General features: G+C 46.9%; 1 protein-coding gene across 3 annotated transcripts in view; it reads right to left on the bottom strand.

Moving 5' to 3' along the window:
- Positions 1-13,097: 13,097 nt before the first annotated feature.
- The window catches only part of TRPM4 (transient receptor potential cation channel subfamily M member 4), a 153,526-nt gene continuing 150,133 nt past the window's right edge, over positions 13,098-16,490 (bottom strand). For all 3 annotated transcript variants that reach the window (XM_088443039.1, XM_088443040.1, XM_088443038.1), the window contains 2 exons: positions 15,657-15,753; positions 13,098-13,866 (listed from right to left, as the gene is read on the bottom strand). In XM_088443039.1, coding sequence (XP_088299165.1) covers positions 15,658-15,753 — 96 coding nt within the window. In that variant the 3' untranslated portion in view covers positions 13,098-13,866; position 15,657. The remainder of the gene's footprint in view (positions 13,867-15,656; positions 15,754-16,490) is intronic.

Consider the following 16,490-nt stretch of genomic DNA (forward strand, 5'->3'; position numbering starts at 1 on the left):
AATGAACACCTAACACCACAATGCAGGGAAAGCATGGGGACGTTTTCACCAGAGAAATCTGTCAAATAGTTTCTCAGACGGGATCTACCACCAGCAGTAGCTGATAGTAACCCCTGGATGTATTGGGAGAAGGAATAGCTCTGGTGCAAATGAAAAGTGATTTGTTGTGCAGATATTTGTGTGATTGTCAGCTGGGACTAATTTCCTGCTTGTCAGTCATTTTTTAAACATAGAACAATGGAGACACCTTGTGGCCAAAGTGGATATTGTTTGTGCAGTTCCTTTTTGAGGTTACAAGGGGATGTAGTCACAATCCCGACAGTGGAATGCTAGCTATGGATTTATGATAGGCGTAAAAATACAGACGCCTATAATAATCGCGACGCCGGAACACCGAGGACGACATCCCGAACAGAGGTAAGTCCGGGGCGCCCTTAGCATTAGGCACGTGGGGGGGAGTATTTGGATTAGGGAGTCTAGAGGGGATAGGGGTTATAGGGGTTTTTTTTGGGAGGGAGGAATTTTAGTTAGACACCCCCAAGAAGAGGTTAGGGTTAGGCACCCCCCGGGAGGGTTAGGTTTAGGGAGCGGCAAGGAGGGTTAGGGTTAGGCATCCCGGGAGGTAGGTTAGGGTTAGGCACTAGGGGGGAGGTTAGGGTACTTACCTGCCTCTGTCGGGATCTTTCGAGATTTGAACCGGCGGCTAAACAACCACCGACATTTCAATCCCATTCTGTATAAGTACATGTGCTAGTAAATGGAGCATAGAAATGGTTATAGTATCATATTGTATTGCTTCAAATGCAGCCACATTAAGTATAGATGTACTAGGAAATTACCATGTTATGTAAACACTAGTGATGTCAGTGGGGCCGGCTTGAGACGGTAGGCGTTCCCATGGGAACGCCTCCGTCTGGCAGGCACACCCCCTGCACGCCCACCAAAGGGGGCGTGCTGTCAATCAACAACGACAGCACGCCCCCTTTGGTGCGAGACCCGGAGCGATGGAGAGCCCGCCGCTCTCCGGGTCTCGCGCATGCGCAGTGGGGGACATCGACCTGCTTGCGAGCGTACTGCCACTCACGAGCGGGTCTGAATGACCCCCCAAAGTCCTACTGCACACTAGTCTGCAGTCAGCTGCCTTTGCAGTGACTGTGCCAGCCAGCAATGTTCCACTACCTGAGCAGGCTGGGTGCCTAAGTAAGTGCCTGCCATGCCAGCTGCCATTGTGAGTGTGGTTATATGGAAACAGCAACCAGGTAAGGTTTAGTATATAATAAGTACTGGGAGCTGGCTGGAGGGACACTTGGGGCTGGCCGAAGCCTGGAGGGACATTGTGTGGGCTGGCTGGCGGGAATTGGGGGCTGGCAGGAGGCAGAGACTGTTGTCCCGCAAGTCCACGGCCCCTTGCTGCTAGGCCACGCCACTATTATTGATCTTGAAGATACTTGTAGAGGGGTGTGGGTGTGCAATTTTGACTTTAAAAAAAAGTGTAGTAAGTTGAATTCTGGCACAGATACGAACTATGTCAGCCCAATCCTATTCCCCACAAGCCTTCCCAATAAGGCAACAATAGTAAGATAATAGAAATAGGGGATCAGATCAAAGGCGATACAGACAAAAAACTCAAAATAATAAAATGATAATGCAATCAAACCCCAATGTTGTCAGGCGACTTCTCCCTCATAAAAGGTCAACTCCAAATAGGCAGGATATGAAAATAAACATAAAAAGAAAAGCAAATGTGAAGTAGAGCAACAAATCTATATGCAAATTGCTAGAGAATTATTTCCGTGTAGAAATGGAACATTGTATCAGCTGAAGAAGATCCATGAAGAATAGAACCTCACCACCACTAATGAAGGGGCTGAGCCTACCATAAACTCACATGAATTATGTGTGGGAAATATATATATATATATATATAAAGGTATCTTTCCAAATATTCCAAGTTATATTAAGAGGACAAAATAAGCGTACCCCAACTCATGTGATCAAGAGGTTGGGATCAACATATAGAGGTATCTTTACATTTCTTAATCTGGCATTCTCTTAATCCAGTATAATCCACAAACTCAATTGTAGAAAAAATTAAAAAGATCACTTTATTCCAAAATAGTTTTAAAAGAAACAATAGGTGCAATCAACAGGATCTCAAATATCCAAGTCAGAGGACCTCATTCAGAGTCGGTCATTGCGGCCGCACGGTCGTACGGGAAAAGGGGCCGGATATGCAGATGATGCACTCGCAAGTTGCGTCCTTAAGATCGGATCGGTAGCTGGCCGACCAAGGGGAGGAACCAGCTGGAAGACAAAAAAATACGCCCCCTTCTCGTACGCATTGCACGTCATCTCCGGCATATAAGGATTAATCGAGACCATCAGAACTGATCATAGAGTTTAAGGTTGACCATACCTTCTCTTAAGCTCTACGATCATGTCAGTGTAAAAACCTCCCATGTCACATGTGCCATGACGCTACTTTGTTAATTATGCACTCCCATAAAACGCTGTTCGCATAATTAGGCACGCCTGCGTTCAGATCTCCACTCCCCCGTTTTCAAGCACCTTCCCCTGTTACCACCCACAAACGCCTCATCCTGTCACTCAAACTACCGACCTGGCTGTGTTCAAGGAGAGAGCAATTTCTGATCGTAATAGCTAGTTTGCGCACGCACATTGCAAACTTTACGCATGCGCAGTTTAGCGAACATCGGGGGCGTACGACCATGCGGCCACTACGTCCGACTCTGAATGAGGTCCAGAGTCGATAGTTATCCGTAAAACAGAAAGAGGCAATAAGTCCAATAGCAAGTGTAAGGTCCGGACTTAAAACATGCATTAGACTCACTGCATACCCTCCAAAACAAAAGTCCTGTGATTGTCCTTAATGCCCCCTGGTACCGACGTTCACCGACATATCGCGGGTACACACTGGCCGACGGGCAGCAGGTACATTGGCCGATCAATTGATCGGCCAATGTATCTGTCAGTGTGTACCCAGACATCCCCTTGCATTGACTGCCAATTCTTGTGTTTCTTATCTACTGGTATTGGCTCACCATTCTTCTATTTCTCATTCCATGGCGTTGTCTGACAATGTTTCTGATACTCATCCCCTGGTCACAGTCTGGATTATTCTTTTGTCTGACATAAGAAATCATCAGTCCTGAACCTACCCTTACCTTTGCAGGTACTGGGACTATTGATTTATGTTTTGTTCCAGACTTTTTGTTTTGGTAATAGACTACTGCTATTGAAATTCAATTGTCTACATAATTGTCAGACTGTTACAAGTTATTCATGACCTTATTGAACGTAAAATATTCTGCATGTATTGTCCGAGGCTTGTCGGCCGGCAATAGACCCTGATCCACATTTACCAATTATAAAGAGAAATATATTTAATCTAAATGTTAAGAAGGGGGAACACTTTCTGATCAGAATTTAGCTGGTTATACTTAACACAATTTAGTATTTTTACCTGCTTTATAAATAATTCTACTTCTCACATTTCCCTTTGAAATAGCTTTGAGTAAAAACTCATCAGCTAGAATCTCTCTAATCACTGTGTAGGGCGAATATAAACAAAGGCGACTTCAAAGGGTTTATGGCATGTTGGATTTTACCACTAGACAAAGGAATGTTTCACAACTCATTCTGTGAAGATAACTAGAGAAGATGTAATACGCTCTCAGAGGGTTACCAATGTGCTTCAGCGCTGGCGTATGGGCCTCAGGGTCATTTTTAAGATTATATGGGGAATATTATTAGTATACAGCAAATATGTATGCAATGGTTTTGTGCCATATTGCCTAACTTATCCAAGAACTAAGATCAGATCAGAGATTTAGCTCTTTGTTGTACGAGTTTATTGCATAGAAGTTTGTCTACTTTATTACTTTATTTATTACTTTTTTTTTCTTTGAACTCTTGCGAAGCTAAAATAATGTTGTGATTAAAAAAACGATTGAATTCATTTTTAGTATTTTTGGAGATGCATATTTTCTTATAAAGGTGCTGGTTTATGAATTTCAGATTTCTATTATATTCTAAAACTGGGTGAGGGTTAGGGATGGCCGTCAATTCCCAAAATTTTAGACATATCAATGTTTAAAATGTATTTATTTATTTATTTTCCCCAGTTCAATCCGCCATCAAATTTTAGTTACTAACAATCAGGGCCGGCACTACCACTAGGCAAACTTAGGCAGCTGCCTGTGGGCCTGATTCAGACCCGGTCGCAAGCGCTGCGCGCTCGCAACCGGGTCGATGGTGGCCCACAGCGCATGCGCATGACGGAGCCGGCTTCGTCATGCGCATGCACGAGACCCGGCTTGCGACGGGTAATCCGTCGCTCCGGGTCTCGCTCCAAAGGGGGCGAGCTGTCGATGTTGAGTGACAGCTCACCCCCTTTGGTGGGCGGGCCGGGGGGGTGGCTGCCCGAGTGATGTCAGTGGAGAGATTCTGGCTCTGTTAGAGCCGAAATCTCTCTGGGGCTTGTGGCCACGAGACCCTACCACAATGGTCTCGTCGCAAGCCCGATGGTCACGATGGTCTTGACCATCGCGACCATCAAGGCCGCTCGCAATAGCTGTGGGTAGACACCCACAGCTATGCGAGCGGCCAAGAGGCCGCTCCAAAAAAATAATAGCCCGGCCCTGTTTCAGAGCGAGCAGCTCTGAATCAGGCCCTAAGAGTGCCGGTCACTGCAGGGCGCCACTGGATTGATGTGTAGTGTGGACCGCACATAAGTGCCGTCCGCACTACCTACTAGGAACAAACACACAGCCGTTGGTGCCGGCAGCTGTGTGTTTGTTTTAGCAGCCGATGAGAGTCAGACAGACTCTCATCGGCTGCTGCGCCCACTGCCGGAGCCGGGCTGGAGCTCACTCATGAGCTCCATTTTCAGGCTGACGCAGTGAGTGATGGGAGAGACGTCATGATGTGTCTCCCATAATGCAGAGCGGGAGGACGCTGGACGGAGAAGCGGACACCGGTAAGTGGAGGTTTTTGTTTTTTCTTGTGTGTGTGTCTGTCTGGGATTACTGCGCGGGGGGGGGGGATTCATTGCTGGGGGGAGGCTACTACTGGGGGCACGACTACTACTGGGGGCACTGCTGGGGGGGACTACTACTGGGGGCACTGCTGGGGGGAGGCTACTACTGGGGGCACTGCTGGGGGGAGGCTACTACTGGGGGCACGACTACTACTGGGGGCACTGCTGGGGTGGACTACTACTGGGGGCACTGCTGGGGGGAGGCTACTACTGGGGGCACGACTACTACTGGGGGCACTACTGGGGGGGGACTACTACTGGGGGCACGATTGCTACTGGGGGCATTGCAGTGGGGAGGCTACTACTGGGGGTACTGCTGGGGGAGGCTACTACTGGGGGCATGATTACTACTGCGGGCATTGGGGGAGGCTACTACTGGGGGCACGACTACTACTGGGGGCACTGCTGGGGTGGACTACTACTGGAGGCACTGCTGGAGGGACTTCTGGGGGCACTGCTGGGGGACGACTACTGCTGGGGGCACTGCTGGGAGGGGACTACTACTGGGGGCACTGCTGAGGGGAGGGCTACTACTGGGGGCACTGCAGGGCGGGGGGATTACTGCTGGGGTACTGCACTGGTGGGACCACTACTGGGGACACTGCAAAGGTGGGGATTACTGCTGGGGACACTGATAGGTGGGGGCACAGCTGCGGGGAGACTACTGGGGGCACAGCTGGAGGGGGACTACTACTGAGAGCACTGCATCAGGGGGACCACTATTGGGGGCACTGCACTGGGGGGTTAGTACTGGGGGCACTATATAAGGGGCACTGCACAGGGGGGACTAGTACTGGGGGCACTATATAAGGGGCATTGCATAGGGGGACCACTACCTGGGGGCACTATATCAGGGGCACTACGTAGGTGGGACTACTACTGGGGGCATTATATAAGGGGCACTGCATAGGGGGAGCACTACGGGGAGCACTGCATAGGGGGGCACTGCATAGAGGGGACCATTGCTGGGGGCACTGTATAAGGGCTTGTGTTGCTATCTGAGGGTGGGGGGGCACAAGGCTGAAGAAATGCCTAGGGCGCCAAGAAGCCTTGCACTGGCCCTGGTAACAATATATTATTCCCCATGATCAGAAGACACCAGGAACTTCTTGGTGTCTTCTGATAGGCTCTCTCAGCCACTCACAGGGACGAGAGAATAAAATGTACAGCAGAAGCCTGACCCCGAGCACAAAAAAAATGTATGTTTACTGAATTTTTTTTTACCACACATGCGCCCAATATAAATGTTGGACTAGATTGATACTTCTCTTATGATTATTTATTGTACTGTATACAGAGATGACTATCCCGCAAGGATCCACAAATTGATGCGGACCTCCTATTGGCCATCCCTAATCAGGGTTTTTGGTGGGCTGCATAAAATGTCTTGGCAGCCCAGCCTTACACGCGTAACAGAGAGCACTAGAGTAAAAAAACACTATAATTGTATACAAATAATCATCTATAGCTGTTTATAAGATTATGATGTGGAGAAAGCAATATTTTTAAGGGACCAAAGTGGTGACATGTGTAGGCTCTTGACATCTATTGTGAAAAAGGGTGGTTACTCCATTTTTGTTGGCACGCCCAAGAGCTGAGAACGATACTGGGGTATATTTGCTAAAGAATCTTGCTTGACTAAATCAAAATGCTGGTCATCATTTGGGGGGGTCTAAATGCTGTATTTACTAACCATCGTTTCTGAGTGTCTATTGGGTCATTCCATGAAATATAGGACACAATACATGAAAATGAAATTGTATCATAGCAGATGCCAAGACATTTTCAACTTCATTTCTTTCTACTGATGAACTTAATGTATCTGTCACTGTGACTTCAGATAATGTAGTGAATATTGGTGACTGGTTCTATGTTGAATATGATGGAAAGAGTTACCCAGGTGAGATCAAGGACATCAGAGATGGTGAAGTGAGCACAATGGAGCAAGCTGGCAGCAACTGAAATTGCCATCATTACCAGCTTAAATATTTTATGCATCTTCACAGTTAATCAGGAAGATAAACAGACCTACATTGATTAATTCACGTGGATTCCACAGGTTTGGGTAATTTGTATCAGAGCCCATAGACTGGTGGGCAGAAATGTAACGTGAGTCACATTCATATGTAACATGAGTCACATGTCAAAATTGATTTTATGTATACTGTTGTCTAGTTAACATTCAGTTTTTTTCTTTGTGTGTCAATCATAAGTTTAGGGTCTTATAAGTGTATAGTATAACAATCATATTGTAAAAAGAATTAGGAGAGGTTTAAATAAATAACAGGAGTAACATGAGTCACGCAAGTAAACAGTAAAAATGAACTACTAAGAGTGTACATTTTTTTCTGCTTTTTAAAATGTTGAATTTCAGCATCATTTTTGTATGTGGTGCATTCAAACTTTTAAAAATTAACATGAAATGTAACGTGATTCACATGGAATGACTCCATTGAATTTCGATGGAGATACACATTTTTATTTTTTTTCTAAAACCTTGTTGGCTTGTCCCTTTACAATAGACTCCACAGTCAAATAGACGTCTACAACCGACAAACACTACCTATCGTTTTCCTACTGATAGAAGCCATCACATGCAACTGTGTTACTATAAAGCCCTTATAAAAACTCCCCAACCCATCCAAACGCATGTACTGTAGTGGCTTCGAATGGCAGGAGTTTGCACGGGATGTAGTCAGCTGACCGGCGGGCACAAGGTCTAAATGCCGACGCTGATATCCCAACAAGGGAGTTAAGATAGGCGTCACAATACCGATGACTATCTTAATCCTGATGCCAGAAAGCAGATGGGCGGATGCCCGAACGAGGTAGGTCTGGAGCGCCCGTTCTCTTAGCTGTGGAGGGGGGGGAGTGTTAGGGTTAGGGCAGTTGGCGGGGTTAGCATTAGGTTTTTTGGGGGAAGGATAGGGTTAGGAACCCCTAGGGGGGAGGATTAGGTTTAGGCACTAAGGGGGGAGGGTTAGGTTTAGACACAAAGGTGAGGGACTTGGGTTCAGGAAATAATGGGGAGGGTTAGGGTGCGGGGTGGGGAGGGTTAGGCTACCAGAAGGAAGGGTTAGGGGGGAAGGGGGGAGGGTAAGTATACTTAACTGACCCCTGTCGGGATACCAAGTATCGGGATGCCACTGTCGGTATTCTGATAGGAGGCATCCAGACAGCCGGCATATCATACCGATCAGGGCCGGCTCCAGGGGCCTGAGCACCCTGTGCCGACCCGTTACGATGTGCCCTGTAAGTGCACGTGGTGAAGTGGCTTCATTACCACAGGCCACGCCCCCTAAGTGACGTTATTAGGAGGCGTGCCCACATGGCACGCCTCCAAATAACGTCAGGCTGGGGATAAAGCCCAGCCCTCCGTCACTGGCTGGGCTTCCCCCAGCCCTCTCCCATCAGTGAATGAATGCCGTGCTCATACGCGCGCTGCATCCATTCACACTCCTGAGGTCCGGCACCACCGCACAGCTGCGGCGATGGGGGGGCCCAAACCTCTCGATTTGACAACCCGCGGGCCGCTTCGGCCCACGGGTGGAACAGCGGGACAGTACTGAAAGCAGGATGTTGGGGAGGGGTGCACCCTCTATGGGTGGCGCCCCTGTGCGGCCGCACAGGTCGAACACCCCTAGAGCCGGCATATCATACCAATACCGTTTGCACTTGTCTTCAAGGGAGAGTTAGTTTGAACAGTGGCAAACACAGGAATTTGAAAGGGGGGTTTCCAAATAATCAGGTGCCGTCAAAAAGGGTGTGTGGCCTCACTGTAAGGGGTGTGGTCTCACAATAAGGCACGTGGCCTCAAGCGGAAAGACTACCTTATGACTAAATGACATTAACATAATGTTCCAGATTTCCTAGTTGGTACCCATGTGTATTTATTACTGGCTGACACATGTTAAAATATCCACAGATGGTGCTAATTATTTAATTTGTGATACTGAGAAGAACATGCAGCACTAGAACATTCTATTATATTACTATTTCTATTGTGGTCATGGCGTGGGCTGGGGAGGGGGGTTTCCAGGCAGCCAGAAACCCCTCCTGCGTTTGCCTATGTTGAAGGAGCTATTTGGAGGAATTTGAGGGCTGACCATCGGTGGGTGAAACCATTGATGGTTTACATAGACCCCATAGTCTATGGCAGCTTAGAATAACCTACAGTATTTGGCTACCGGGGTCAGTGGAGCTGAGACTCCTGACACCGGCACGCGTACTTACTCCACCCACACCCCCGACACCACCCAGGAATGTCTATTGGAGCTGCATGGATCTCCGTGTGTGTCCGATTTGCATCTGACGGCAGTAACCATAAGGACGCCTGCACACATCTCATACGTAAAACATTGTCCACCGCTGAACCATGCTCTTTGCACTGTGATAACGCCATGCTGCACTGCAGGGGGGGAGGGCAGATGTAAATGTGCAGAGAGTTAGATGTGATTGGGGCGCTTCCTAGCTGATATTTAATTGCAGTGTAAAAATAAAGCAGTCTAGCATTTGTGGGCTACATGAAAAAACATGCCGATGCAGTCACGGCCTCACGAGACAGCCACTGGCCTAATAATTTCGTTTTGCAATTGTAGCGGCCGTCTCCAAAAATAGGACCAGCCTAAGCGCTTATGCCACCCTGCTCCCCGACCAGTCCACCCGTTGCTCTATGTGGCATCTTATCTACCTAGAGTATGTGACACTTATTTTCTGGGTGACATACTGACTTCTAGGGTGCAGGGTGGGCAATGCACATGGGCCCCTAAGTTAAGGGTTTACCACACTGTCCCTTGACTACTCTACACCAACAATTGTACAGTCTGGCTGGGTTCTTTTTCTGGGATGGTTGAAATGGGAAGGTGGTTCAGACATACTTTTTGGGGCTTTCCCTTCTGAAGGGGACAGCTTGGTGGGTGGTGCGCAGCGCTATATAATGCAGTAATTACCGGTGGCTGGTGGGGCCACGATGATAAGATTCAGTGTGAATCACGTCAACAAGCTGCCCAGATCTAAGTGAACTGGGTGGCAGCGTGTGGCCAGCCACTGGGAGACTTGCCTACTCTTCAACGGGTCCAGGAGAACCACCTAAGGTTCAGAAGTTTACCGGATGCTCCAGAAATGTATGCAAATATTGATTCAGGGTACAAGTCTGGTCAGCTTTGACTTATGAGAGCAGGCCTTGGCATATAGGGACTGTTGCGATTACCAGTGACCACTCCTAGTAAGCCGTCTAGAACTTCAGGCTACGAGGTCTTCCGCCACTAACAACCGCCCGTTGTTTCTTTAGAGTAAATTCGCTCACCAGTACTTAGGCAGCCACCTGGACTTACTGCTCTGAGTAGTAGCAGCTTACAGGAGTGTCAACTGGAATCCTGAGGTGATAAGGAATCTTGTACAGGAAGAGATGATTATACCATTGGAGAGATGCGGCTTGGGAGCAGATGGTGTGATTTGTGCCAATGGTACGGCAAAGGTGCCGATGGTGCGGCAATAGCTGTCAGTAGACAGTCAATGGTAAAACTGTGGCTTTGAGAGCCGATGGTGCAGCAAATGTGTCAATGATGCGGCAAATGTGCCGATGGTGCGGCTTGTGTGCAGATGAAATGGCAATAGCCGTCAGTAGACAGTCAATGGTGAAGCTGTGGCTTTGAGAGCCAATGGTGTGGCAAATGTGCCGATGATGCTGTGAATGTGCTGATGGTGCGGCAATAGCCGTTAGTAGATAGTTAAAAGTAATGCTGCAGCTTGGAGAGCCGATGACAGCACAGAGGTGTAGGTGCGGCTTGGAAGCCATAGAAGAAGCTGGAGAGCTAGGAATAGCACGGAAGCTGTTGGTGCGACAAATGGGCCGAAGGTGCGGCAAGAGCCGATGGTGAGGAGTAAGTAGTCGGTCCTGTGGCTTGGAGAGCCGATGGCAGCATGGTGGTGTAGGTGCGGCTAAGAAGCCGTAGGGAAGCTGGAAAGCTGGAGGTGGCACGGAAGCCACTTCAAGAAAGTCAAAATCTGCACCACGAGGAGGAACAGAACGCTGACCATGCAGCCAAGCCGATGGAACCCACATATACGCTATAGTCGGAGAGGCGGCAAAAGTCCAGTGAGTACAAATAGAAGGAACCACCAATCACGCAGCACTGTGGATGCCACGTCACTTCCTGAGGCGTGCCGATCGCCTAGTGATAGGAGAAACTGGAGTAGCCCCATCCTGACTGGGTAAACTGCTCGAAGGATACAAGTCGTGACCGCAACTTGTAACAGGGACCCAGCACTGGCATTCTGGGTTATCTCCTAGTGGCTGACATCTTCCAAGGGACAATCTATCATCGGAATTTCCTGCTGTTGATAGGACAGGTAACAGATCTCTGTTGATTGACTCAGAAGTGCCAAATGGCTGGTCAGTTCTGGTTTACCATCGGGAGAAGCCATTGATGGTTCAGTGCTGCCGAACAGGGACTGCAGCCACGTATGAACTGTACTGAAAAACAATGGGATTTTGCCATCGGACTACCCACATCGATGGCCATCCCCACCCTCCTCTCATTTTCTGATCTGTGCTTTGTAAATGAGGCGCTTTGGGTGCTGTAATCAATCGCAACCAAATGATGAACATTTTCTATCAAAACAAATATATCATAAATTGCCCTGGATTACAGCATTTTTGTAGCACATATTCCTGTTCACCATTGTGCCTTGTGCCAGTCTCCCTTCATGGCTGCCAGGAAGCTGCGTTCAGCCAGGGAGCTTCCTATGTGGTGCGGCAGAAGGGGTTTGCTGAGGTGGCGTTGGAGCGCTTGTGTGTCTCCTTTTCTACCCCCAATGCAGGATATATGCATTTCCCCACTGGGGGTTGTACCCAAGAAGGTCCCTGGCAAGTATCTCTTAATCCAACACCTGTCTTGCCCACATGGGGGTTCAGTGAACAACAATTCCCTACACCCTATGTCAGGTTTCCTATCTGTTGGTCGATGAAGCACTAAGCTTGATTCAGGGTTATGGCCCGGGGGTGCAGATGGCAAAGATGGAGATCAAATCTGTCTTTTGTCTCCTGCCTTTGCAGTTGGATTTCCTGCGTTTTATGGGTTTTAACTGCATGACCAGTTTTTAGTTTTTTGTTGATCGGTGGCTACCCATGGGCAGTGCCATCACTTGTGCCTACTTTCCTGCACTGGTGTATTCAGGCTGGTATGGTCCATGCGGGGATCCTCCATTACCGGGACGATTCTTTTGTTTGAGAACCCATCTGATGTTCTATTTTGTGCGCAGTCCTTGTTTCAGGTGTTGGTGTCACGGTTGCCCAGGATAAAACAGATCTTATGTGGGCAGAGGCCGATACTTTGGTTGGCTGCTGCCGGCTTCCAAGGTACAGCACGTGTTAGGGCTGATTAATGTTTGTTTAGGTTCCTGTAGGGTTTGGTCGTGCCAGGCCCAATCGTTGCTCGGTTGTTTTCATTTTGCGTGCAGCATCATTCCGATGGGCAGGGATTTTTGCCGTAAGCTAGATTGGGCCATTGAGGGCTTCTCTAACCCGCAGTTTAGTGTTAGGTTATTTTGGGAGATTAAAAATGATTTGTGTGTGTGGGCTTCGTTTTTGTTTGATTTTAATGTATAGTTGTTTTTTCCCTTATGCCCTGTAGCCAGTTTTGAGTTGCAGCTGTTCACTGATGCGGCTGGCTCGACTGGTTTTGGGGCATACTTTCAAGGTGAGTGGCGCGCTGCTGCTTGGACCGCAGTCAATGAGGTAGCCAGTGGGGCACCTGTGTCCAACTTTTTGGGTGCCTTGAGAGGTGCGGCACCTAGCTGCTTGCTCCCGGTCTCCTTTTTGCCGCACACGTGACATCATAATGTAATGTGCACTGGGTGGGAGGGTAGAGGAGGCCTGCCCAGTGTCCTGGCACACCACTATTTAACCAGTTTGTTTTAATTTTGAGGTTTCTACAGCATCACATTTACACATTCACATTTTATCACACATTGATACAATCAAAACTGAGGCATTAAAGGCACTTTAATAATTTGGAAAAATACTGAAAACGTGAAAAACAGTAAAATATATATATCATTTTATTGGGTTTGAGAACATATCTGGGAACCAGTTAAAAGTACCCAACAACATAAGACCTTTAGAGACCGGTTTTAAATGCACATTATTTTTCTGGAAAGAAAAAAAAACTAAACAAAAACACAACAACACGATTTAAAAAAAACGAAACAAAAAAAATCTATAGCATTGTAAATATAAGTGGTAATAGTAGTGGTACTTAGTACCACTGAAACAAAACTAAAGTGAGGCAAATACGTACCTCAGTACAAAACTCAGAACTGCCCTGGCTTACATTCATAATTCAATAAAACTAAGACTTTAAAGGTTTATTCTATTATTTGCACTTTTTTAGCAGTTAAAGTTACAACAGAGAACTAAAAGGGATGTCACAGGCTGAATATTGGTTCCACACAAAAATGGCTGCCGCCACTGTGTCATAGGTAGACTGAATTAGTCTATTTATTGACAGTTTTATTTTCATTCGTATTCACATTTTGCTTGAAGGATCCACTCAAAGTAATTTCCCCCGGAGGAGGGAAATCTGTGCGTTGCTTCCGATAATGGAATGAGGGTAACGAGGTCATAGTTGATAATTATGAGAACAGATAAAGTCAGCTTTAAAATATCCGCTTATTGATTGCTGAGCAGAACCGAGCTCCATGAACCGAGCTCCATATCCAGCTGGGCACACAACATAAGAAGTGGTAATGTCCTTAGACTTGGCAGTAAACAATATGAAGTGTTGCACGGAATGAAGTTGGATTACCTAGAATATGAAAATGTATTATAGTAAGTGGGTATTAAACAACATTATTTCACTGATAAATCTGTTTTGACCAGAAAGTCACTCAGCTGTCATAAAAACCCCTCACATCATTTATTATACTGTACATACCATTTATATTATATAGTCAAATGCATATGTGCAGTTCTCCAGGCTACCAGTAGGAGTCACAATGGTTGCTAAATACCTCCCATGGAAGGGATTGCTTGCCGGAGAGGATCTCATGGTGACTGTCTGGCTTTGTATTTGTGTTATTGAAATCCCATTTTAAGCTTCATTTAAGAGACAACTACTATCATATGATAGTGATGAATCTGGGTTTTACATCATTGTACATCGATTCTATTTCCTTTCCTTAATCTACCACCTTGTACACTGTCTTACAGGGGTCTAGTTATTAAAAAGGGAGATAAACCTGTTTTTTTTTGTTAGAGTTGTGTTTTTCCGATGGTCACGATGGTGATCCCAGCCAGCAACCTCCATCGCAATGCAGGGATTGTAAATGCAGCAGGGGGTGCGTCATACACCTCCTGCTGCATTTACATAATAGCAAGGACGCAGGCAGCTTTGCCATTGCGATCCTTGATGAATTACCTTAATGTAGTTTAATCAAAATATTGTTTCTGTATTCTGTTCCCCTTTATTATAATCTTAGTACATGCATGATCCAAATAATACAATGAGCTATTGTACTATTACAGGTTGAGTATCCCTTATCCGTAATGCTTGGGACCAGAAGTGTTTTGGTTTTCGGATTTAGGAATATTTACATAGCATAATGAGATACCTTGGGGATGGGGCCCGGGTCTAAACACGAAGCTCATTTATGTGTCATATACACCTTACAGTCTGAAGGCCATTTTATACAATATGTTTGATAATTGTGTGCATGAAACAAAGTTTGTGTACATGGGGCCTGATTCATTACGGATCACATTTGCGATCGCGGCTGCGATGACTCATGTAGTCTCACTGCAAAAAATATTATGATTGCAATCCCTATGCCGTCGCAGCCTAACAGAAGGACGCCCACTTTACCTTACACACATCCGGAATACTACTGTAAGTCTGTGAAACCATCGGTAACATCGGTACCATCACAGCCTCATGCACACTACCACAAGGTCTCAACTCACTCAGGAGTTGCTAACCTCATCACACACAGTGAGAGCCCAAGCTGTGTATCGGTCTATGGCATCGCAATGGCTAATTTATGCACGACCCTGAAACGGCGTTCAAACGCACTTGCACGCTTGCGTTACGCCCCCCCACGTCACACCACCAAACGGTTGCTTCCTGTCAATCACTGCGATGGGTCTGTATAGACACTGCAGTGGTGCATTCGTGCACACGTACTGCAATGCATACGCATGCATAGAACGCAACAATCGGCCAATTGTGTGCGTATTCGCAAGTTGTGATCATTAACGAATCAGGCAAAGTGACCCATCAGAAAGCAAAGGTGTCACTCCAGGAAGTATTAGAGGAGGGGGCTGTATGCAGTCTCCGTCCGGGGGCCCCCTCCTCTCTTATTGGCGACCGGTGGCGCACTGAGCGCAGCAGACTCTGGGCACTACAGTAGACTAGAGCTATTCCAGAGCATGTGCAGATCACCGGGGAAATGGCAGCCATTTTCCCGGTGATTTTCCTACTGCGCCTTCACCAAACGCAAGGAATATATATTTCTCATGATGGTCCTGACTTTACACATTTTAAACTCTATATGATTGATACGCCAGCTTTGGCTGCTGTGCTTCTGACCTGCTACTTACCTCACTTAAAGACAGGAGGCGGTTTAGTGGTTTTCACCATGTCACTCTCCTGAAGGGCATCTACAATCCAAGACAGTGCCTTACCGCAGTATTCAATCTATAAAGACATATGTCCCATTACTCTACATGAAAGCAGCACCACGTTACTGTCATTACTAGAAGAAGAAGAACCACCCATGAACTTTTCCCTAAAGACTGGTTACTCTGTGACTGGATGGAGCCTACGCCCGGGCCAGCACTGGAGGGGTTAATGTAAGATAAACACATGAGGCTATGTCACATGATCTCGTTTCTTCTTATCGCCTCCAAGCCTTGAATGAACTCCTAGAGCTGGCTGGAAAGTTACTGTACTGCTCTGCCGTGTAACGGGATAGCCCGGATATACATCGACTTTTACAGGATCTCGCCAAGCTTGTGTCCTCCCCCCCTCGTTCTGCAGGTCACCTTCCCGACAACGTTCAGGGATATTTATAAAAAAAACCTGTCGTACAGAAAACCTGCGCAAATATAGATCAGCAGGAAATGAATGGCCAGAAGAAATTATATATAGAGAGAGAGAGATGAGCTGCACTGACAGTTTCTATGGGGTAGATGTACTAAGCCCTGGCGAGAGATAAAGTACCAACCAAGCAGCTCCTAACTGTCACTTTTCAAACACAGCCTGTAAAGCGACAGTTAGGAGCCGATTGGTTGGTACTTTATCTTTGTCCAAGGCTTAGTACATCTCCCCCTATGAACAGTATATGTAATTGAAATACCACCTTGTGCTGGTGTTACACCAGGCATCACACGTGGCAGAGAGCAAGTGTCCGTTTTATATTGAATTTGATACCC

This window comes from Taudactylus pleione, unplaced genomic scaffold (assembly GCF_031769625.1).
Source record: "Taudactylus pleione unplaced genomic scaffold, aTauple2 ptg000324l, whole genome shotgun sequence".
In the NCBI taxonomy this organism is placed as follows: domain Eukaryota; kingdom Metazoa; phylum Chordata; class Amphibia; order Anura; family Myobatrachidae; genus Taudactylus; species Taudactylus pleione.